We start from the raw sequence: 25,798 nt of genomic DNA, 5'->3' as shown, positions 1-25,798 counted from the left end.
GAATTCAGCTGTGAATCCATCTGGTCCTGGACTTTTTTTGGTGGGTAGGCTATTAATTGTTGCCTCAATTTCAGAGCCTGCTATTGGTCTATTCAGGGATTCAACTTCTTCCTGGTTTAGCCTTGGGAGAGTGTAAGTGTCCAGGAAATTATCCATTTCTTCTAGATTTTCTAGTTGATTTGCGTAGAGGCGTTTGTAGTATTCTCTGATGGTAGTTTGTATTTCTGTGGGGTCAGTGGTGATATCCCCTTTATCATTTTTTATTGCATCTATTTGATTCCTCTCTCTTTTCTTCTTTATTAGCCTTGCTAGCGGTCTGTCAATTTTTTTGATCTTTTCAAAAAACCAACTCCTGGATTCATTGATTTTTTGGAGGGTTTTTTGTGTCTCTATCTCCTTCAGTTCGGCTCTGATCTTAGTTATTTCTTGCCTTCTGCTAGCTTTTGAATGTGTTTGCTCTTGCCTCTCTAGTTCTTTTAATTGTGATGTTAGAGTGTCAATTTTAGATCTTTCCTGCTTTCTCTTGTGGGCATTTAGTGCTATAAATTTCCCTCTACACACTGCTTTAAATGTGTCCCAGAGATTCTGGTATGTTGTATCTTTGTTCTCATTGGTTTCAAAGAACATCTTTATTTCCGCTTTCATTTCGTTATGTACTCAGTAGTCATTCAGGAGCAGGTTGTTCAGTTTCCATGTAGTTGAGCGGTTTTGATTGAGTTTCTTAGTCCTGAGTTCTAGTTTGATTGCACTGTGGTCTGAGAGACAGTTTGTTATAATTTCTGTTCGTTTACATTTGCTGAGGAGTGCTTTACTTCCAATTATGTGGTCAATTTTGGAATAAGTGCGATGTGGTGCTGAGAAGAATGTATATTCTGTTGATTTGGGGTGGAGAGTTCTATAGATGTCTATTAGGTCCGCTTGGTGCAGAGATGAGTTCAATTCCTGGATATCCTTGTTAACTTTCTGTCTCGTTGATCTGTCTAATGTTGACAGTGGAGTGTTGAAGTCTCCCATTATTATTGTATGGGAGTCTAAGTCTCTTTGTAAGTCCCTAAGGACTTGCTTTATGAATCTGGGTGCTCCTGTATTGGGTGCATATATATTTAGGAGAGTTAGCTCTTCCTGTTGAATTGATCCCTTTACCATTATGTAATGGCCTTCTTTGTCTCTTTTGATCTTTGATGGTTTAAAGTCTGTTTTATCAGAGACAAGGATTGCAACCCCTGCTTTTTTTTGTTCTCCATTTGCTCGGTAGATCTTCCTCCATCCCTTTATTTTGAGCCTATGTATGTCTCTGCATGTGAGATGGGTCTCCTGAATACAGCAGACTGATGGGTCTTGACTCTTTATCCAGTTTGCCAGTCTGTGTCTTTTAATTGGAGCATTTAGTCCATTAACATTTAAGGTTAATATTGTTATGTGTGAACTTGATCCTGCCATTATGATATTAACTGGTTATTTTGCTCGTTAGTTGATGCAGTTTCTTCCTAGCCTCGATGGTCTTTACATTTTGGCATGTTTTTGCGATGGCTGGTACCGGTTGTTCCTTTCCATGTTTAGTGCTTCCTTCAGGGTCTCTTGTAAGGCAGGCCTGGTGGTGACAAAATCTCTAAGCATTTGCTTATCTGTAAAGGATTTTATTTCTCCTTCACTTATGAAACTTAGTTTGGCTGGATATGAAATTCTGGGTTTAAAATTCTTTTCTTTACTTTAAAAACGTTGAATATTGGCCCCCACTCTCTTCTGGCTTGTAGAGTTTCTGCCGAGAGATCTGCTGTTAGTCTGATGGGCTTCCCTTTGTGGGTAACCCGACCTTTCTCTCTGGCTGCCCTTAAGATTTTTTCCTTCATTTCAACTTTGGTGAATCTGGCAATTATGTGTCTTGGAGTTGCTCTTCTGGAGGAGTATCTTTGTGGCGTTCTCTGTATTTCCTGAATTTGAATGTTGGCCTGCCCTACTAGGTTGGGGAAGTTCTCCTGGATGATTTCCTGAAGAGTGTTTTCCAACTTGGTTCCATTTTCCCCCTCACTTTCAGGCACCCCAATCAGGCGTAGATTTGGTCTTTTTACGTAATCCCATACTTCTTGCAGGCTTTGCTCATTTCTTTTTCTTCTTTTTTCTTTTGGTTTCTCTTCTCGCTTCATTTCATTCATTTGATCTTCAATCGCTGATACTCTTTCTTCCAGTTGATCGAGTCGGTTACTGAAGCTTGTGCATTTGTCACGTATTTCTCGTGTCATGGTTTTCATCTCTGTCATTTCGTTTATGATCTTCTCTGCATTAATTAGTCTAGCTGTCAATTCTTCCACTCTTTTTTCAAGATTTTTAGTTTCTTTGCACTGGGTACGTAATTCCTCCTTTAGCTCTGATAAGTTTGATGGACTGAAGCCTTCTTCTCTCCTCTCGTCCAAGTCATTCTCTGACCAGCTTTGATCCGTTGCTGGCGATGGGCTGCGCTCCTTTGCAGGGGGAGATGCGCTCTTATTTTTTGAATTTCCAGCTTTTCTGCCCTGCTTCTTCCCCATCTTTGTGGTTTTATCTGTCTCTGGTCTTTGATGGTGGTGACGTACTGATGGGGTTTTGGTATAGGTGTCCTTCCTGTTTGATAGTTTTCCTTCTGACAGTCAGAAGGACTGTCTGTTGGTCTGTTGGAGATTGCTTGAGGTCCACTCCAGACCCTGTTTGCCTGGGTATCAGCAGCAGAGGTTGCCGAAGACAGAATATTGCTGAACAGCGAGTGTACCTGTCTGATTCTTCCTTTGGAAGTTTCCTCTCGGGGTGTACTCCACCCTGTGAGGTGTGGGGTGTCAGACTGCCCCTAGTGGGGGATTTCTCCCAGCTAGGCTACTCAGGGGTCAGGGACAAACCTGAGCAGGCAGTCTGTCCGTTCTCAGATCTCAACCTCCGCGTTGGGAGATCCAGGGCTCTCCCCAAAGCTGTCAGACAGAGTCGTTCGCGTCTGCACCGGCTCCCGCTACTTCCCCTGTTGGTCTTCAGCTGTGCGCTGTCCCCAGAGGTGGAGACTACAGAGACAGGCAGGCTTCCTTGAGCTGCTGTCGATATAATTCATTTTAAATGCTGAACACAGTATCCAGCACTCAGTGCTCAATAAATTTAAGCCACTGTTGTTAGTAAAAGGCAATGACAAAACAGAGCAGGAAATAAAATTTAACAACAAACTAAAACAATCTTGATAAAGAAGTACAAAATTGGAGAACTCACACCTCTTGATTTCAAAACTGACTATAAAGCTACAGTAATCAAAATAATGCGGTACTAGAATAAGGACAGACATACAGATCAATGGAATAGAGAGCCCAGAAATAAATCTGCATTTATGATCAATTGATATCTGACAAGGGTGCCAAGCAAAGGTAACCAAAAAAAGGTGGAATTCATAAAAATTAAAATTTTGTTGTACATCAAAGGACACTACTAACAGAGTCAAAAGGCAACCTACAGAATGGGACAGCAAATCACATATCTGATAAAGAATATCCAGAATATATAAAGGTCTCCTACAACTCAACAAAAAACAAAGAACCCAATTAAAAATGGGCAAAGGACTTGAACAGACATTCCTCTACAGAAGATATACAAAAGGTCAACAGGTATTATGAATCAATGCTCAACATCACCAGTCATTAAGGAAATGTAATCAGAACCACAATGAGATTACCAGTTCACACTCATTAGGATGGCAATTACCAAAAAGCAAAACATCCCCAAACCAGAAAATAACAAGAATTGGTGAGGATGTGGATAAATGGGAACACTTGTGAACTGACAGTGGGAACGATGAATGATGCAACAGCTGTGAAAAACAGTTTGGCAGTTTATAAAAAAAGTTAGACGCAGAAATACCATATGATTCAGCAATTGTACTTCTAGGTATATACTCACAAGAACTGAAAGCAGAGATTCTTATAGGTACTTGCACACCAAAGTTCACAGCACAGCATTATTCACAATAGCCAAAAGTTAGCAGCAGTGTAAATGCCCATCAACAGATGAATGGATAAACAAACTGTGGTATATACATTCAATGAAGTATTATTCAGTCTTAAAAAGGAACAAAATTCTGATACATGCTACAACATGGCTGAACCCTGAAAACATCATGCTAAATGAAATTAGCCAGACACAGAAGAATATTGTATAATTCCACTTACATGAAGTATCAATAGGCAAATTAATAGAGATAGAAAGTAGACAAAGCTTACCAGAGGCTTCAGGAAGAAGGGTATGGGGATTTATTGTTTACCGTGTACACTTATGTTTGGTATAATGAAAAAGTTCTGAAAATAAATAGTGGCGATGGTTGTACAACACTGTGAATGTACTTAATGCCACTGAAGGGTCAAAAGAGCAAATTTTATGCCACGTGTATCTTACCTGAATAAAAACTACTTTGTGACAATCTCGTGGGACCACAACCTTTATGGAGGGTGGGTTCCAAAACCAGCTATACTGCTTATGGACTGGAATTCCTGGGGTTTGGGGCCTGTGGTAATCTTGACAAATTAACAGTCTTATCAGTGCTTATGAAGAGACAGTCTGCTGAAAGCAGCAGGGTGGCGGAGAAGGGAGGTACACCATCTGAGACTGATATCTGAAAGCCTGCCAGAATCTGAGAGACAACTCAGGGAAACGAGACTCTGAACAGTGTGGGGACAACGGGAGCAACATAAGGGCTTGAAAGTCCAACTGCTCCTCCACACACAGAGTGACTGTCCTTCACTGCCAACCTCAGAAGCGAGCTAGGATATAATTTTACAAAGAGAATTGGAAGGTTTCTTTACAGGTCTGTTTACTATGTCTAGAATAGCCTTGACAATTACTGCCCTAATTTTCTGTGTGACTCTCAGCATTCTTTTCTACAAAAGCTAAAAAACACAAATTCTTAAATATCAGACAAAAGTATTAAGATTACTTACAAGGTCATTAGCTTTTCTCACATAACATTTTTAGAAAAGACATCTGCTATTGAGATCAAAGACAAAGTAAAAGTAAAATCTAGCCAATGAAAGAATACGGTCTATAGAGTGGTAGAAAATAGTAACAAACATCTATAACAAGTTACTTCGTGTTCTAGAAAACACAAATGATAACTAATTAGTAATTTGTTATTTATCCTGAATCTGAGGTTTCTGATGTTCAGGGAATATGGCGTTTCCTTGGGGCTGCTATAGTCCTTTGGCTCTGAGAAGGCACACCATCTTTTTTTTTTTTTTTTTTTTTTAAGATGGAGTCTTGCTCTGTCGCCCAGGCTGGAGTGCAGTGGCGTGACCTCGGCTCACTGCAAGCTCCGCCTCCCGGGTTCATGCCATTCTCCTGCCTCAGCCTCCGGAGTAGCTGGGACTACAGGTGCCTGCCACCACGCCTGGCTACTTTTTTGTATTTTTAGTAGAGACGGGGTTTCACCATGTTAGCCAGGAGGGTCTCCATCTCCTGACCTCTTGATCCACCCTCCTCGACCTCCCAAAGTGCTGGGATTACAGGCGTGAGCCACCATGCTCGGCCCAAGGCAGATAAATTTATAAGCAGGAAGGTTTTCCAGGTAAGACAAAATTAACTATAATAACTGAATACTTCAGAGGGAATCCCTTACATTTGTATATAAAACAACTAGCAAAAATTTCAGAGATTTTTTTCCACTTAAAAACTTCTTTCTTTTTTTAGAAGGGGCTTCAAGATGGCTGAATAGATGTATGTGCTGCTTGCCTCTTCCATGGAGAGGAACCAATATAGGAAGCAGATAATTATACTTCGAATAGATCATCTAAGGGAGAACACTGGAATTCACCAGAGAAGTGACAGGAAAAACCAAAAGCAAGAAAGGAGAGGGAAATAAGGCAGACTGCTAGGCTGGGATTGGCTGGAAGCCTAGAGAGGTTCCCTAATGCAAGGAAAGTGTGAGAGACCCACAGCAGTCCACATTTCCACTACGGACTCCTACCATCCTAACCATGGAAAAGCCCCTTGACCCTTATGAGCTCGGAGACTATCAGAGGGAGCTACCTGGAGATTGCACAATGCCACTGATCCAGAGAGGGAGCTCATACCCAGTCCCACAAACCCCTGAGTTCTAAGCCACTGCAGTATGACATCATTTTGAGAGCCCAGCTCCCACAGACTGTGTCCTGCCCTGGGGCCTAACAATCCCTGCATCTCCATATCTCTGGGGTCCCACTGACATTCCCTGCTAGAGCCAAGGCAGAAGCCACTGGCAGTCATACTGCCTCCCCAGCAGAGGGACATTCACACTTTTTCATGCACCTAAGGACAAATTCCATTTGCTGCAAACTGTGTGTACGTGTGTGTGTGCGTGTTTTGCGGGGAAGGTGGGGACATAGGATGAGCAAAGCATGCCCCAGCCACCTGCCTCCAATTGCTCCTACTGAAAGTGACTCCACCCTCCCCAGCAGCAGAACAACAGCACAGCTGCTGCTGCCTCTACCTGAGCATTCCACCTGTTGCTGGTGGATCATCCCGCTCCCCGGCTGCCCACCAACCATAGCCAGAGCCTGAATGTAACAACATGGGGCCTAAGAACCATCTTGCCTGGTTCTATCACCCCCAGTACCTGAGCATACTGTCCAGGGACCTGGGGATCACCCAGCCCAATCCATTACCATTGGCATCTAAGCACACCTCCCAGTGTCATGCCCACCCAACCTGCCACTACCATCACGTCAGGGCCTGGGCAATGGCTGACCCAGCCCATCACAGCTGCGGCCAACAGCGGCATGAACCCTTAGGTCCTAGAGAATTGTCCCACCACTGATACTGCCATTGTCCACGCCACAACCACTGCACAGGTGCTCAAGAACCTACCTACCACTGTCATTCCCAGCACCCAAGCAAGTCATCTAGAGGCCCAAGAATCAACCTCCCTGCACCTGCTTAACGCTGGTGCCAGTGTACACTACCCTGGGGGCCAAGGCTCAGCCCACCATTGCCACCTGTAGGGCCCTAAGTCTGGCCCAACTGGTGTCCCACATTTCAGCAAAACTTCATCACAGCCTCCACTAGCAACTGTGCTATAAGCCACCTAGGAAACAGAGACACCACTGATGCTCTTTGCAGATGAAGAAATTATACAGAGATTACCCTACTTCGCATATTCAGAATCAATGCCAAAAAGTGTCCTATGTAACCAACACCATAGATATATGGTCAGGAAAAAGTCTTCCCCTAACAATGGAAATTTTAAAAAATGGAATAAGTAACTGTTACAACAGATGCATAGATGCCAACGTAAGGACACAGGAACATAAACAAGCAGCCTCCAAAGGAACACAATAATTCTCCAGCAACAGATCCCAATCTAGAAGATATTTATGAAATCCCAGAAAAACAATTCAAAATATTGAAATTAAGCTCAGAGAACTATAAGATAATACTTTAAAACAATACAAAAAAAATCAGAAAAACAATTCAGGAAGTGAGAAATTTACCAGAACCAAATAGAAAATTCACTGAATGAAATGTAAAATGTATTGAAATGCTTCAACAGTGAACTAGATCAAGTAGAAGAAAGAATCTCAGAATTTTAAGACAAGACTTTTGAAATATCCCAGTCAAATAAAAATACACACACAAAAAGAACAAGCAAAGCCTATGTGACGTAGAAGATACCACAAAGTGATCAAATATTTGAATTTTGCTGTCCCAGAAGATTTTTAAAAAGTATTAGAAAACCTATTTAATGAAATAACAGATAAAGACTTCCCAAGTCTAATGAGACTCAGACATCCAGATACAGGAGGCACAGAGATTCCCAAATAGATACAATTCCAAAAGGTTTTGTCCATGTCAAAAGTTAAAGAAAAAGAGAGATTTCTATAAACAGCAAGTGAAAAGTATCTGGTGGGAACATCCCTCAGATTAACAGCAGATTTCTCCACAGAAACCTTACAGGCCAGGAGAAAATCGCATGATATATTTAAAGTCCTGTAAGAAATGCCTGCCAGTTGAGGATACTATACCCAGCAAAGTTATCCTTCATAAATGAAGGAGAAATAAAGTATTTCCCAGACAAGCAAAAGCTGAGGGAATTCCTCACCACTAGACCAGCCCTGCAAGAAATGCTTAAAGGAGTCCTATAACCAAAAGTAAAAGAATCGTATCTACCTTTCTAACACATAAATACCACTAGTAGAACAAACCACTGAAGTCAGAGAAAAGATTCAAATGTTATCAATACAGAAAACTAACAAGACACGATTGTTAAAAACAGAGACCGAGACAGAGAGATAGAGAGAGAGAGAGAGAGAAAGGAACAGAGAACACACAAAATAAACAGAAATCAACTAATAAAATGACAGAAATAGTCCTCACATATCAATAATAACCTTGAATGTAAATGAATTAAACTTTACACTTAGAAGATACAGACTGGCTGAATGGATTAAAAAATATGACCCATCCATATACTGCCTAAAAGAAACTCATCTCACTTGTAAAGAGATATATAAACTGAAAGTAAAGGAATGGAAAAAGATATTCCATGCAAATGGAAACCAAAAACAAGCAGGAATAGCTATACTTTTATCAGATAAAACTTTAGGTCAAAAACAGAAGGACAAAGATGGTCATTATATAATGATAAAGGGATAAATTCATCAAGAAGGTAAAACATTCCTAAACATATATGCACCCAGCACTGGAGTACCTACACATATAATGCAAACATTATTACAGCTAAAGAGAGAGACAGACTCCAATACAATAATAGTTGGAACCTTCAACACCCTACTCTCAGCATTACCTAGAAGGAAAATTGAAAAGAACCACTGGATTTAAAATGCACATTTGATGAAATGGACTTTAGAAATTTACCCAATATTTCATCCAATAGCTACAAAATACACATTCTTCTTACCAGTGGATGGAATATCCTCCAGGATACACCATATGTTAGGACACAAAAACAAGTCTGAAATTTTTAGAAATTGAAATTATATCAAGTATTTTCAGACCAACAATGGAATAAAACCACAAATCAATAACAAGAGAAACTTTGGAAGCAACAGAAACACATGGAAATTAAACAACATGCTCCTGAATAAATACTGGGTCACGGAAGACATGAAGAAGGAAATAAAAAAAAAAAGTCTTGAAACAAATGAAAATGTAAACACAACATACTAAAACCTGTGGGATACAGCAAAGACAGTGCTAATAACGAAGTTTGTAGCAATAAGCTCTTATATCAAAAAGGAGAAAGATTCAAATAAACAATTTAATGATGCATCTGAAGGAACTAGAAAAGCAAGAACAAACCCCAAATTGGCAGAAAAAATAAATAAGATCAGAGCAGAACTAAATGAAATTGATACTAAAGAAAAAATACAAAGGATCAACAAATGAAAAGTTTGTTTTTTGAAAAGATAAACCACTTGATAGACTAACCATGACAGAGAAGACCTCCAAAAAAGTCAGAAACAAGCACACTGATATAATATAAACAAGAAAGATAATCAGAGACTATTACAGAAAACTATACACTAACAAACTGGAAACCTTAGAGGAAATGGATAAATTCCTGGACACATACAACACACCAAGACTGAATTAAGAAGAAATAGAAAATCTGAACAAACCAATAATGAGTAATAAGCATCAATCAGTAATAAAAAGTCTCCCAACAAAGAGGAGTCCAGGACTAGATGGCTTTACTGCCTAATTCTACCAAACTTTCAAAAAAGAACTAACACGAATTCTCCTCAAATTATTCTCCCAAAAAAATGAAGAGGAGAGAATTCTCCCTAACTCACATTCTATGAAACCAGCATTACCCTGATACCAAAACCAGACGAGGAAACAACAATAAAGGAAAACCACAGGCCAATATTCCTGATTGTATTAGTCTGTTTTCATGCTGCTGATAAAGACGTACCCGAGACTGGGTAATTTATACAGGAAAAAGGGTTCAAAGGACTTACAGTTCCACATGACTGGGGAGGCCTCACGATCATGGCGGGAGGCATGGAGAAGCAAGTCACATCTTATATGGATGGCAGCAAGCAAAAAGAGAGTTTGCTCAGGGAAATTCTCCCTTATAAAACCATCAGATCTCATAAGACTTACTCACTATCATGAGAACAGCACAGAAAGAACTGCCTCCATGATTCAGTTACCTCCCACTGGGTCCCTCCCACAACACATGAGAAATCAAGATGAAATTTGGATGGGGACACAGCCAAACCATATCACTGATGAACACATGCACAAATTCTCAACAAAATACTAGCAAGCCAAATCCAAAAGCATATCAAAAAGATAATACACCATGATCAAATGGGATTTACCCCAGAGATGCAAGGATGGTTCAATATACACAAATCAATAAATGTGATACATCACATCAATAGAAGGGAAAAAACCATATCCTATTAATAGATGCAGAAAAAGCATTTGATTAAATTCAACATTCATTCATGATTAAAAACTCTAAACAAACTAGGCACCAAAGGAGTATACCTTAGCATAATATAAAGGCTAGAAATGACAAACACACAGCTAACATCACATGCACTGTGGAAAAGCTGAAATGTTCTAAGAACTGCAACAAGATAAGGATGCCCACTTTCACCACTCCTATTCAATGTGGTACTGCAAGTCCTAATCAGAGCCATCAGGCAAGAGAAACAAACGCATGCAAATTGGAAAAGAGGAAGTTAAACTGTCCCTCTTTGCACACAACATGATTGTATATCTAGAAAAACCGAGGACTCCACCAGATATTCTCAAAACTGATAAATTCAATAAAATTGCAGTATGTAAAATCAGCACACAAAAAATCAGTAGTGTTTCTATACACCAATAATGAAATAGCCAAAAAAGAAATCAAAAGGGTACTCCCATTTACAATAGCTGCAAAAAATACTTAGGAATTAATTTAACCAAGGAGGTAAAAGATCTGTACAAGAAAAACTACAAAACACTGATTGAAAGAAATTGAAAAAGACACAAACAAATGGAAAAACATCCCACACTCATGGTTCAGATAAATATTAAAATGATGATACTGCCCAAAGCAATCTATAGATTCAATGCAATCTCTATTAAGATATCGTCATTTTTCACAGAGATAGAAAAAAAAAATCCTAAAATTCGTATGGAACCAAAAAAGAGCCTGAATATCCAAAGCCAAAACTGGATGTATCACACCACCTGATCTGAAAATATAGTTACAGTAACCAAAACAGCATGGTATTGATATAAAGACAGACACACAGACCAATGGAAGAAAATAGAGAATCCAGAAATAAATTCATGTATTTATAGCCAACTGATTTTTTATAAAGGTGCCGAGAACATACATTTGGGAAAGGACACCCTCTTGAATACACGGTTCTGGGAAAATTTGATATCCATATGCAGAATAATGAAGCTACACCACCATCACTTATCATGTACAGAAATCAACTCAGATGGATTAAAGGCTTAAACATACCCCAAAGTGTAAAACTGCCAGAAGAAAATATAAGGCAAACACTTTTGGACACTGGTCTAATAGGTAAATATTTTATGGCTAAGACCTCAAAAACACAGACAACAGAAGTAAAAATAGACAAATGGGAAAAAGCTTCTGCACAGCAAAGGAAAAAAAATCAACAGCGTGAAGAGCAAGCCTGTTTGATGGGAGAAATATCTGCAAACTATTCATCCTACAGGAACTAATATCAAGAATATACAAGGAAGTTGAACAACTCAACAGTAAAATAAACAATCTGATTTTTAAAGGGGCAAAAAATCTGAATAGACATTTCTCATAAGAAATTATACAAATGGCCAACAAGTATATAAATAATGTCCAACATCACTAATTATTACATAAATGTAAATAAAAGCAACATGGAGTATCATTTTACCCCAGTTAGAATGGCTATCATTAAAAAGATAAAAGAACAGCAGATGTTGGCGAGGATGTGGTAAAAAGAAACTCTTATAGACAGTTACTGGGAATGTAAGCTAGTATAACCACAATGGAAAACACTACGGAGATTTCTCAAAAATCTGAAAACTGAACTACCATCCAATCCAGCAATCCCATTTTGAGGTATTTATTGAAAGGAAATCAACATCTCAAAGAGATACCTGCACTTGCATGTTTATTATAGCACTATTCACAATAGCAAACATATATAATCAATGTAAGTGTCTATCAACAGATGAATGGATAAAGAATATGTGATATATATTCACAATGGAGTATTATTTGGCCATAGAAAAGAACGAAATGTCATTTGCAGCAACATAGATGAAACTGGAGGTCACTGTGTTAAGTGAAATAAGCCAGACACAGAAAGACCAATATCCCATGTTCTCACTCATAAGCGGGGACTAAAAATATTGACCTCATGGAGTTAGAGTAGAATGATAGATACCAGAGGCTGGGAAGGGCGTGCTGGCAGGAGGGGTTGATGAAGAGAGGTTAGTCAATAGGTATAAAGAGTTATCTATACAGTTAGATAGAAGGGATAAATTCTACTATTCAATAGCAAAGTAGGGTGACTATAGTTAGCAGCAATATATTACATAATTCAAAGTAGCTAGAAAAAAGGACTTGAAATGTTCCCAATACATAGAAATGATAAATACTGCTAGTAACAGATACCCCAAATACACTGATTTGATCATTACACATTTTACATACGTAAGAAAATATCACATGAATCTAACATGTAAAATACTGTGTATCAATTTAAAAAAACAAAAAACTCTTTTCTTATGATCATGTAAATAATATATACCCATGGTTAAAAGTTGGGAATTCACAGAAGAACATGATGAAAAAAATTAAAACTACCCATTAAATCACATCACCCATTAATGCCTTAAATTTTGATATATTTCCTTCTGATATTCTGCCCATATTTTTACATGACATAATTCTGTATTTTTTACTTAACAGAATCATTATCTTAAGTCATATTTATAAACATAATTTTCATGTCAGTAATACTCAATTGCGTGAATATAAAATTTATAACACTTCTCAGATAACTAATTTCTATTTTGTTTTCAAAATAAGTAGTGATAATCATATCTTTGGGCGTAAAGTTTTTTTTCCATCCCCCACTATTTCTTTATGATAGTTTCCAGTAGTGAAATTACTAGATACTATGTATCATTATAAGGGCACCACAGGCATAACCTTTTTTTTTTTTTTTTGAGATGGAGTCTTGCTCTGTCACCAGAATGGAGTGCAGTGGTGCCATCTCAGCTCACTGCAACCTCTGCCTCCCAGGTTCAACATATTCTACTGCCTCAGCCTCCTGAGTAGCTGGGACTACAGGCACGCACCACCACACCCAGTTAATTTTTGCATTTTCAGTAGAGACAGGGTTTCACCATTTTGGCCAGGATGGTCTTGATCTCCTGACCTTGTGATTCGCCCACCTCATCCTCCCAAAGTGCTGGGATTACAGGCCTGAGCCACCGCGCTCGGCCCTTTTTTTTTGTTTTTTTTTTTTTTTTTTTGGAGACAGTCTCACTCTGTCGCCCAGGCTGGAGTGCAGTAGCGCGATCTTGGCTCACTGCAACCGCCACCTCTCAGGTTCAAGTGATTTTCCTGCCTCAGCCTCCCAAGTAGCTGGGACTATAGGCACGTGCCACCACACCCGGCTAATTTTTGTGCTTTTAGTAGAGATGGAGTTTCACCATGCTGGCCAGCATGGTCTCAATCTCCTGACCTCGTGATCCACCCGCCTCGGCCTCCCAAACTGCTGGGATTACAGGCATGAGCCACCGCGCCTGGCCAGGCATCACTTTTTTAAAGGATATGCCGATTTACACTTCCTCAGTTAAATTCTAGTTTTTATTAATAGGTAGTGAGATTATATATTATTTCATAGTGGTCATTATTAGGGTATTTATATTTTTATGTTATTGTGAATAAATCATTATCTTCCAAATAGATTTTGAAAGAAAAGCTTTTGATCTTTATCATGTCACTTCAAACCCATTTTATTAAAGCTTTTAATTAACTATAGTAGCTTTGAGGAGTTTCAGCTATACAATCTTGTCATGCAACACTTTTATTTTCTCATTTCTAATAGTTACTCCTTTTATAATAATATTAAGTCATAAGGATAATTATATTGATCATGCTGTAATTGTAATGCTTCCAGAGTTTCATCATTAAAAATGATGTTTTTTGTTGTTTCCTGATAAACACCTATTCATTTAGGGAATATTTATATTTATTGCGTACCTACTAAAACCAGGGACATAATGGTAAGAGAAAAAAAATGAAACAAATGTCTGTCTTCAAGAACTTTATATATAGTCTAACAAGAAACAGATATAACAGCATCACAGGATAAATGTAAAACTCTAACTGTGCTAAGTATACAAAGGGATTAATAGTTCTGACATATATGTATATGTGCTGATATAATTTGGATACTTGTCCCCACCCAAATCTCATGTTGAATTGTAATCCCCAATGCCAGAGGTAGGGCCTGGTAGGACGTGTTGGGTCATGGGGGCAGATCCCTCATGTCTTGGTGTTGTCTTTGTGATGTGAGTTCTAGCAAAACCTGGTTGCTTAAATGTATGGCACCTACCCTCCAACATTCTCTCTCACTCCTGTTCTTGCCATATGAGATACCTCCCCCCTCTCTGCCCTCTGCTGTGAATAAAAGCTTCCTGAGGCCTCCCCAGAAGCCAAACAGATGTTGGCACCATGCTTCCTATAAACCCTGCAGAACTATAAGTCAATTAAACTTCTTTTATGAATTACCCAGTCTCAGGAATTTCTTTACAGCAATGTAAAAATGGCCTAATACATGTGCATGCACCCATACATGTGCACATGTATGAAGAATCACATATTAAACATATGTGTGTGTGTGTGTGTGTGTGAAAGGGTTAACTCAACAGGCTTGGGTTGCTCACACCTTGGATATTCCCAAGAGGGGTCTGTTTACACAACTGTCTCTTGACTGGGTCCTGGTAATTAAGCTCTTGGAATGTTCTGATTGACAGAAAGAGTGTTTTGCACAGTTAGGACCCTAAGCCATGCTGCAGCAGTTCCAGCAGTTTGTCTAGAGAGTTTGTACAATCTGAGTTATAATAAACACCTGCTTTTCCTCAGTCTGGAGCTTCAGCCAGTGACGGCAGGTACAGAGAGCCACTGTATGTCTACATGATGGATCGTCTCTCACAATCTTGAACTCAGGCTCAAGTGAGATTCCCTGGTATGTAGCACTTTGCACATAGTGTCACATATCACATTAAGCATACAACTCCACTAGGAAGGAACTCTTGGAAGCTTATACCTGGCTTACGCTGTACTTCACCCCTGCTAATTTTTTCACATCATTTTGCTCTACTAAGCCATAACCATGAATATAACAACTTCTGAGTCTTGTGAGTCCTTCTGGCAAATCACTGGATTAGAGGGTGGTCTCCGGGGATTCTCTAACACAATGTGTAGATTTGAAAAATCATCTGGATTGTTAAGGAAAGTTTCTCTTAGAAAGGGCTTTTCAACCTAAGTTTGAAAAAGGAATAGGAGTTAACTGGATAAAGAAAAGAAAAAGTGCTTTCTAAGCATGAGATAAAGGCTAGTGGTGAAAAGAATGTTTCACAGTCTAAGAAATGAAAGGTGAGAGCAGCCATCTGTAGCCTCATAGGCCATACTGAAGACCACTTCTCTGCTTAAGCAAGAAAGGGTGATATGATTTTTTTTTTTTTTTTTTTTTTTTTTTTTCAAAAAATCACCTGGGCTGTAATACACACACCAGAACCTTTGGAGGCCACTGTAAATTGTTTAGGCAGGACTTTCATCATGTTAAGGTAGCACTTTTATACACCTCAGATTTTAACTATTTGGTGTCTTGCTATTATTGTTCATGTGGTTATTCTGTTGTTATCTCTGAAGCTGGAAAGGACACTGAATGAGAGTGAGTAGGTATTCTTGTGACAAAACAGAGACTATGAAGAAGGAGAAGGAAGCTGCAAGTGGGAGAGGAGATGGGTCTATAATTTTACTTTCTCTTTTCACTGAGAACTGTTCCGAAATGCTGACATTTATTGTCAGGCCTGCCAATACTTCGTTTTATGTTAAGCCTTAAGTATACTACAGGTTTTAGTACAAGGAATAGCATAAGCACTTACCATTATAGAAGAATGTCGAATATCTAATACATAAGTATATTCCCAAATGTGTGAATTTAATTTTAAAAATTTGCTCATATCTTCCCCATTGATCCCAAGATTGCGAAGGCCATTCATTATTTTTCCTTCTAATTTCAGCATATCCAAAATACTATATATTCAAAGAAAAAAAGTTTTATTTTGATTTTTCCAAATTAAAAACAAATCTTTTAAAGTTTGACAGATTTCTTAAAGCATTAGAAACGAGAATTTTTGGTATCTTCATTAATAGCAGGAAAAATATATTCAACTCATTAAGAAATAAGGCAAATAGTTCTAATTAGTTGTCCAGAGTAAACTTACATAATTTTTTTAGTGGTAGTAAAAGCTTATTATTATATAAAAGATAACACAACAAAGACTATTGTATTCTTTATCAAAGTAGTGAGGATATGATCAGTCCTGAGAAAGCCAAAAATGAGAAAAAAAAAATTAGGTCACTCTTTTCACAAACCTACTACAAAAATGACATAAGATCGAACAAGACATAGAGTATAAAATTCTAATACAGAGGAAGCCCCATTAAAGCATGAAGTTCACGTGTTTGAATACAAATTTAAATTTCTTATTACATATAATTTGATAGTACTTAAACATAATAGAAAGTATTACTGTAAACAACAACATCAATAATAACCCCACTGACAACAAATTGGGGAATCTAAATGTTTAAACTATTCTTCATCAAGTCTGTGCCTGAGGCGACTATTCAGAGGCAGAAACATAAAAGGGACTCTTCAATGGGCTAGAACAGAATGTTCTAATGTAGATATATAAGACCCTGCTTCCGTACTTCGTCAGTCCTATTTGCCTTTCTCCCCAGTCAGTACCACATGTTCCTACGGTCTCAGCCTTCCTTGGGGTGAGATGTAGGCCTTTATAGAATCAATGCTGATCTAATCCTAACCCATGGAGGCTCTGGCTCCTCCCACTACTCTCAGTGTCAGAGCAAGAAGGGCTGGGCCATGTATGGCACATGTTATTGGTTTTCTTTTTTGTTTTTTTTTTGTTTGTTTTTGAGACAGAGTCTCGCTCTGTGGCCCAGACTGGAGTGCAGTGGCACAATCTAGGCTCACTGCAAGCTCCGCTTCCTGGGTTCATGCCATTCTCCTGCCTCAGCCTCCTGAGTAGCTGGGACTACAGGCACCCGCCACCACGCCCGGCTAATTTTTTGTATTTTTAGTAGAGACGGGGTTTCACTGTGTTAGCCAGGATGGTCTCGATCTCCTGACCTCGTGATCCGCCCGCCTCGGCCTCCCAAAGTGCTGGGATTACAGGCGTGAGCCACCACGCCCGGCTGTTATTGGTTTTTCACAACCCAGTAATGCAACACTGACAGGAGACAGGAAGGGAGCACAAAATAATTCCTTACTCCTTTTCTTTCCCCACTTGGACAATTCCAACATATCGGTTGCATAAAACTTCTCTATGTATAATGTCTCTGTAATACGACATTTTCCTTCCATTTTCTTATTTTCTTTCATTCATCTTCCTCTTTGCATTAATTTTATTCCACATCCTCTGATCTTTTTCTGAGAACTTTTTTGATTATGCTATCCTCAAAAATGTCAGAAGATATAAATATTCTCACATATTGTCTCTTCCTCTTTTAAGAGAATCATACTAGCCCTAACTAGTAATCAAATCGATGAGGAATAAAAATGTAGCACACATTCTGCAAATCACTAATGACCAGACGTAGGAGCTGGGAGTTTTACTTTTTTAATAACCTACAGCCTTCCTAAATCCTGTGTGAAAATATTCCTGCCATAAAAATTTCCTCATACACTACCTTAGAAAACTTTCTAAAATCTACATACCATTTCACTACTTCCTTTAAACCTGTTTTCACTGCTCCTGAGCACAGATGTAATTTTTGTTCCCCTGAAATTTACAGGCTAGCATGTAAAAACTTCTCTACTCTTTCTATGTATATTTCTATGTGTAGGTTATTATTTTTCCAATACTAGGTCCAAGAATTCAAGTAACTAAAGAGAAAAGCCCCATTTGAGATAAAATTGTAAAAAATGTTCGGTAAAACTACTTCTCAGTCTTTCCGATATATTTTCCAACATATTTCCAAACTGGTAAGAAAACAGAATTTAAATAAACAATTCAAATAATTTCACTTCAACAAAAGTATACTCAATTGAATTAAAACTGAATATCTGAACTAAAGTATCATGTTTCCTAAGTTCATCTAATGTTTCAAATATTAATTTTAATGTAGTTTTATGTTTTTCTATAAAAGTAACTTCTGTTTGGCCCACAACTTTAATTTTGGGCGAGTGACCATTGATGAAGCAAGGACTTCCTAATTCTGTCCTGTTCAAAATTCTGAGCTAAAAAATTTTCAGTAATTTTTTTTTCCGGACAAGAAATTAGATAGCACCTGGCATTCATACATAAGCACTTTAAATTCCTCCTGTCAATTTCTCTCTTCTGGAGAAATACCCCACATTGACTTCAGTTCCTAACTGGTCTCTGGTTGTTCAGTCCAGTTCCAAATAACTTCTCTGCTAAATCATCAATCTACTCTTCAATAAAAGATCGTTTAGAATAGCAAAGTAATTCTAGGTCTAACACTCATCCAAACAAATATCTTGACTGTTTCTCCCAGTTCTGATAATCTAAGACACTTTGGGCTTGCTCATTTTGGTAGAATAAAGCTGTTTTGTACAATCAAAAACATGTATTTGATTTATCTTTAAAGTGATCTTCATATTTTGACTTCAGTGTTTACATTTATATAAACCATAGTTCATTTATAGCAATAATTTAATACTTACCTAAAAGAGTCATGAACATCCATATCAACATGAAGGCCATTTATAAACAGACGAGCATCACCTGGTTGAATTTTAAATCTATCTCGAAGATCCTTGAAGTAGAGCAAAGCAATGGTTAACCAGTGATAAAACAACAGTAATCTATATTAGGGGTCACCATATATTTCTATAAAGAGTCAGAGAGTAAATATTTTAGGTTTGACAGGCCATACAGTCTCTGTTGCAACTACTGATCTCTGCCTTTTTATCTTTAGATACTATGTAAACAAATGGGCACGGCAATGTTAATTGTAAAAAATAAACTTTTAGACCAGGCATGATGACTCACACCTGTAATCCCAGAACTCTGGGAGACCGAGGTGGGTGGATCACCTGAGGTCAGGAGTTCAAGACCAGTCTGACCAACATGGTGAAACCCCATCTCTACTAAATACAAAAAATTAGCCAGGTGTGGTGGCACTTGCTTGTAATCCCACCTACTTGGGAGGCTGAAGCAGGAGAATCACTTGATTCCAGGAGGCAGAGGTTGCAGTGAGCCAAGATTGCACCATTGCACTCTAGCCTGGGCAACAAGAGCGAAACTCCTTATCAAAAAAGTAAATAAAATAAATAATAAATAAATATAAAATAAAAATTAAGCTTTTATTTATAAAAATAGGTGGCAGACCATATTTGGCCTAAAGGTAGTAGTTTGCCCAGCCCTGATCTCAGTGATGGGGGGAATCTTAAGATAGATTAGAGATAAAATTCAATAGCTGAATATTCTGATTTTACAATACATGATATTACAGTTCTAATGTTACAAGAATTACTTATCTACATTTCATATAGTGTGTGTATGCGCACATACACAATTTGATAGTTGGCACATTCCTATTTCTTGAAGCAGTGATATGCCAAAAGTAAAACTTTGGTGTATGTGTAAATATTTGGAGCTCACTCTAAATTCATCAAAGTTTCCATTAAAACTGTATTTGAATTTTCACTGTCTTTCATTCAGTAAACATTTTCTGAGTGCCTGGTATGGTCTAGAAACATTTCCAGGCACTAGAGCAGTAACAAAAGTAAAAAAGGGGATGTTCTTGTCACTAAAGCAAAGTAGTCAAGATCACAGTGTGAGTATTCAGTACAGTTGTCAAGATCACAATGTGAGGATCATGCCTGGTTTAATCCTGATCTTTCTATTCACTAGCTGTTAAGATGTGGGCAAGTTCAAATCACTTTTACAATCCTCAGTTTCCTCTTTTATAAAATGGGAATAATTATATCTATCTCACAGGTTTGCTATAGTTCAAATGTAATATGTGTCTATATCTTGTCGCCTATAAAGTGCTCACAAATGAAAGCTGTTATTATTATCAGGGTAGTCAAATAGATTTAGGAGGAAAAAAACAGTGTATTTCAACGACATCATGTGATAAGTCACATAATAGGGACTTGTGTGATCTACTCTATAAAGGCAAAGGAAGCAACTAACTTGAAGAGATTCAGAGAAAGCTTGACAATGGTGAGTTTTTCTGTATGATTATCACTCGACAGATGAGCTACACACAGAGGAGGGAGAGGAGGAACTTAACAGAAAGTATTTCCCCTTGTTTTATACAGAATACTGGCAAAAGATTCAACCCTAATATGAAAAGGTTCAGAGGTAAAATTTTTATTTGTCTTTAGCTACTTTAGATGTGCCTTTCAATCAAAGTTACTTAACTAAGAAATCTATATACCAACTTCAAAATCTACAGATGCCTAGTAAATTTATATTTCCTGTTCTTTTCCCCCAATCTGGCGCTGAAACTTCACACATCCTGACTGAAGCTTTCTCCAGCACCTCATACATTTGTTTCAGTGGAGCTCAATTATAAATAGAGAGTACACTAAGCACGCAGATCCATACTAAATTGCTAAATCTCTCAAGACTGTTTCTGTCAGGCCCAGTGCCTTGAACAATAATGCTCAGAAAACAGGTAAGAGACTGAACTCAGCGAATCTGCTTGCTGAAACACTGTCAGAGAGAAGAGGTTTGTCTATTGGAGATTAGTACTTACAAATTCTTCTCTTTCCTCTGCCCCAGAGTTAGTCTTAAGTCCTGAAAAACTAGTGTATATTTGAGTATGTAATTTAAGGTGGCCTTTCTTAAATGAGGAAGAAGAATTCAATTTCTAGCAACATGAAGAACCAAAGATCCAAAAATTATCTTACTTAAAGAAAGTACCAAAATGCTAGATTAAAATATTAATAATAAGGTCGGGTGCAGTGGCTCACAACTGTAATCCCAGCACTTTGGGAGGCTGAGGCTGGCGGATCACTTGAGGTCAGGAGTACGAGACCAACCTTTCCAACATGATGAAACACTTTTTCTACCAAAAATAGAAAAATTAGCTGGGCGTGGTGGTGCATGCCTGTAGTCCCAGCTACTTGGGAGGCTGGGGCAAGAGAGTCGCTTCAGTCCGAGAGGTGGAGGTTGCAGTGAACTGAGATCAACCACCACACCCCATCCTGGGTGACACAGTGATATTCTGTCTCAAAAAAATAAATAAATATGGAAAGTGTCCCCTAAATGTGGCTCAGAGTTGAAGAAAGTATTCACCTAAGGACAGAAAGGAAGTAGGAATATGAATACAGCGATGTAAATAAACACTAAAGACCTTGCCTGGAGGAAATTTAGAGCTTCCTAGATGACCTAGGACTTGAGTTTTTAAGGGCCAGTCTCAGAAGAACAGGAAATTTAAATCCAGGACCCACATCGAACAGGGTGTAGGATCAAAGATATCCTTATACACACATAAAGTGCTACACTTATGGTGAAAAGCTGAATTAGAAAACAAAATGCCCTGCAGTAACAGCATAGAAATTTGTCTATCTCACCTTGGTTCTTGGTGGAGGAAGAATAACTCCCAAATGAATTCATGGCCTCTAGCTTATTTTTACATGGGTTTGGGGCTGGATTTCATACTATAATTATGGTCCAAAAAACTTAGATTTTTGTATTTAAAGTGCAATTAAACTAGTAGCACTCTTACGCTTGAGCAGAAATAAATGCAAATACTAATTGAGAAATATAAGCTCATTTTTTCTTAAAGAAGAGGGAACCCATTTATTCTTATATGTCTCTTTAATAACCAATGGAGCTGAGCTATTACCTGAAGCTAAAGAAACTCCAAATGATTGGATCTCAGAAGACTGGTTGAAATTTACAATGGTAAAATGGTTTATAAACATGTTTGGGTGTTCCTAAGGTTAAATGATATACACTCTGAAATTTAAATTTTTCTTAAAAATTTTATTTTTAATTTTTAAGGGTACATAATGGTTGTACATATTTAAGGAGATCTTGTGATATTTTGATAGAAGCATATAATGTGTAATGATCATATCAGGGTAACTGGGATATCCATCATCTCAAATATTTACCATTTCTTAATGTGGGGGACATTCCAAATCCACTCTTCCAGTTAAAGTATCCAATAAATTAATATAATCATTCTATTATGCTAATGAATAGATCTTATTCCTGACTGTATTTTTGTACCCACTAACCAACCCCTCTTTATCTTCTCCAGCCTCCAATAACCATCATTCTACTCTCTACCATCGTAAGATCAGTGTTTTTAACTCTCACATATGAGTAATAACTTGCAGTATATGTCTTTCTGTGTATGGTTTATTTCACTTAACATAATGTCCTCTATTGTTGCTGCAGATGACAGGATTTCTTTTTTATGACAAAATAATATTCCATCGTGTCCATGTACCAAATTTCCTTTATCCACCCATCCATTAATGGACACCTACATTGATTCCATATTTTAGCTATTGTGAATAGTGCTTTAATAAACATGGCAGTGCAGATATCTCTTTGACATACTAATTTCCTTACTTTTGGGTATATATCCAGCAATGGGATTCCTGGATCATATGGTAATTCTATTTTTCATTTTTTTGCGAACCTCTCTACTGTTTTCCATTGTGGCTTTATTAATTTACATTCCCACCAACAGTGTCCAAGGGTTCCCCTTTCTCTGTATCCTTGCCAGAATCTGTTATTTTTTATGTTTTAGAAAAAAGCCATTTTCTATACTGTCCAAAGTAATTTGTGGATTCAATGCTATTCCCATCAAGCTACCATCAGCTTTCTTCACAGAACTAGAAAAAATGACTTAAAACTTCATATGGAACCAGAAAAGAGCCCATATAGCCAACACAATCCTAAGCAAAAAAAAAAAAAAAAACATAGCTGGAGGCATCACGCTGACTTCAAACTATGCTACAAGGCTGCAGTAACTAAAACACATGGTACTGGCACCAAAATAGATATATAGATCAAAGGAAGAGAACAGAGGCCTCAGAAACAACACCACACATCTACAACCATCTGATCTTCGACAAACCTGATGAAAACAAGCAATGGGGAAAGGATTCCCTATTTAATAAATGGTGCTGGGAAAACTGGCTAGTCATACACAAAAAACAGAAACTGGACCCCTTCCTTACACCTTACACAAAAATTAACTCAGGATGGATTAAAGACTTAAATGTAAAACCTAAAACCATAAAAACCCTAGAAGAAAACCTAGGCAATACCACTCAGGACATAGGCATGGGCAAAGACTTCATGACTAAAATACCAAAAAGCAATTCCAACAAAAGCCAAAATTGACAAATGGAATCTAATCAAACTACAGAGCTTCTGCACAGCAAAAGAAACTATCACCAGAGTGAACAGGCAAACTACAGAATAGGAGAAAATCTTTGCAATCTACCCATCTGACAAAGGTCTAATATCCAGAATCTACAAGGAACTTAAACAAATTTACAAGAAAAAACAACCCCATCAGAAAGTGAGCGAAGGAAATGAAGACACTTCTCAGAAGAAGACTTCTATGCAGCCAACAAACATATGAAAAAAAGCTCATCAACACTAGAGAAATGCAAATCAAAACCACAATGAGATATCATCTCGCATCAGTTAGAATGGTGATCATTAAAAAGTCAGGAAACAACAGATGCTGGAGAGGATGTGAAGAAATAGGAACACTTTTACACTGCTGATGGGAGTTTAAATTAGTTCAACCATTGTAGAAGACAGTGTTGATTCCTAAAGAATCTAGAACCAGAAATACCATTTGACCCAGCAATCCCATTACTGGGTATATGCTCAAAGGATTATAAATCATTCTACTATAAAGACATACGCACACATATGTTTACTGCAGCACTATTTACAACAGCAAAGACTTGGAACCAACCCAAATGCTCATCAATGATAGACTGGATGAAGAAAATGTGACACATGTACACCATGGAATACCATACAGTCGTAGAAAAAAGTTCACGTCCTTTGCAGGGACATGGATGAAGCTAGAAGTCATCATTCTCAGCAAACTAACATAGGAACAGAAAGCGAAACACCACATGTTCTCACTTAAAAGTGGGAGTTGAACAATGAGAACACATGGACATGTGTGGCCTGTCAGGGGGTGGGGGGCAAGGGGAGAGAGAGCATTAGGACAAATGCCTAATGAATGCAGGGCTCAAAACCTAGATGACGGGTTGATAGGGGCAGCAAACTACCATGGCACACAAATACCTATGTAACAAACCCACATGTTCTGCACACGTATCCCAGAACTTAAAGTAAAATTAAAATTTTAATTTAAAAAAGAGCAAACCTATGAAAAAGATAAAAGCCATTTTAATGGGTGAGACACTATCTCATTGTGGTTTTGATTTGCATTTCCCTGATGATTAGTGATGTTGAGCATCACTGTTGGCCATCTGTATGCCTTCTTTTGAGAAATGTCTATTCAAATTTTTTGCCAATTTAAAATTATTCATTGTTTTGCTATTTTTTGAGCTCCTTATATATTCTGGTTATTAATCCCTTGACTATTGCATAATCTGAAAATACTCTGTCCCATTCTGTAGATTTTCTCTTCACTTTGTTGACTGCATCCTTCTCTGTACAGAACATTTTTATCTTGATATGATCCCATTTGTCCAAACTGCTTTGGTTGCCTGTGCTTTTCAGGTCTTACTCAAGAAATCTTTGCACAGACCAATGTCCTAAAGCCTTTCCCCAATGTTTTCTTCTAGTAGTTTCATAGCCTCAGGTCTCACATTTAAGTCTTTAACCCCTATTAATTTGATTTTTGTAAATGGTGTGAGATGGGGGGTCTAGTTTCATTCTTTACAATTAAAATTTGAAGTCAAATCAGATAAAAATCTTAATAGAAAGGTTGTAATTTTTAGAATAAGGAATAACACAGAATAAGACTCTAAAACTATGATTTACAGATGTAGTTTTGGAGATGATGTTCTCATCTAGGTAATGTCTCCAGAACTCTGTAAAGTTTTCACACAAAGTAGTTAGAAATAATTAGAAGCAACATGAACTTTTATTTGGGTATGGTGCAATCCTTTATTTTAATATCTGCATTTTAGTTAATTCAAGTATCTGCATTTGGTTCATTAAGCAATTATGTAATTGAAATTATTTGTTCTGCTCTGCCGAATCAAAAAAAGTTACCTGACCACCTGATCAAATCCTCATTTTATTTTGAAGCAAATAAAAAATGTCAGGGCCTATAGTTTAACAGTTCTTGCAGTAAACAGCAAAGACATATGTTGGGTTGACAATTTAAAATCACCAAAAGCAGATTATGGCCACTCACAGCAAATTAACAACAATTATGAACTTCCAAAGGAAATTTGCCGTACTCTGGAGTTAAAGCAGTTGTCTCCCAAATAAAACCAAACTCTAATTCAGTTATACAACTTGAGCATAGTCATATTTTTTTAATAATCTTTGCCTGAGTCCCAAGTCAAAAACTATA

General features: G+C 37.8%; 1 protein-coding gene across 1 annotated transcript in view; it reads right to left on the bottom strand.

The window, feature by feature from the left end:
• The window catches only part of UGGT2 (UDP-glucose glycoprotein glucosyltransferase 2), a 270,417-nt gene that overhangs the window by 170,261 nt on the left and 74,358 nt on the right, over window positions 1-25,798 (bottom strand). The window contains exons 11-12 of the mRNA XM_010358916.2: window positions 18,966-19,057; window positions 16,138-16,288 (exon numbers count right to left, since the gene is read on the bottom strand). Coding sequence (XP_010357218.2) covers window positions 16,138-16,288; window positions 18,966-19,057 — 243 coding nt within the window. The remainder of the gene's footprint in view (window positions 1-16,137; window positions 16,289-18,965; window positions 19,058-25,798) is intronic.

The sequence above is a fragment of the Rhinopithecus roxellana genome, chromosome 18 (assembly GCF_007565055.1).
Source record: "Rhinopithecus roxellana isolate Shanxi Qingling chromosome 18, ASM756505v1, whole genome shotgun sequence".
In the NCBI taxonomy this organism is placed as follows: Eukaryota; Metazoa; Chordata; class Mammalia; order Primates; family Cercopithecidae; genus Rhinopithecus; species Rhinopithecus roxellana.
The sequence above is the reverse complement of the archived record's forward strand: the minus strand, read 5'-3'. Positions and strand labels throughout refer to the sequence as shown.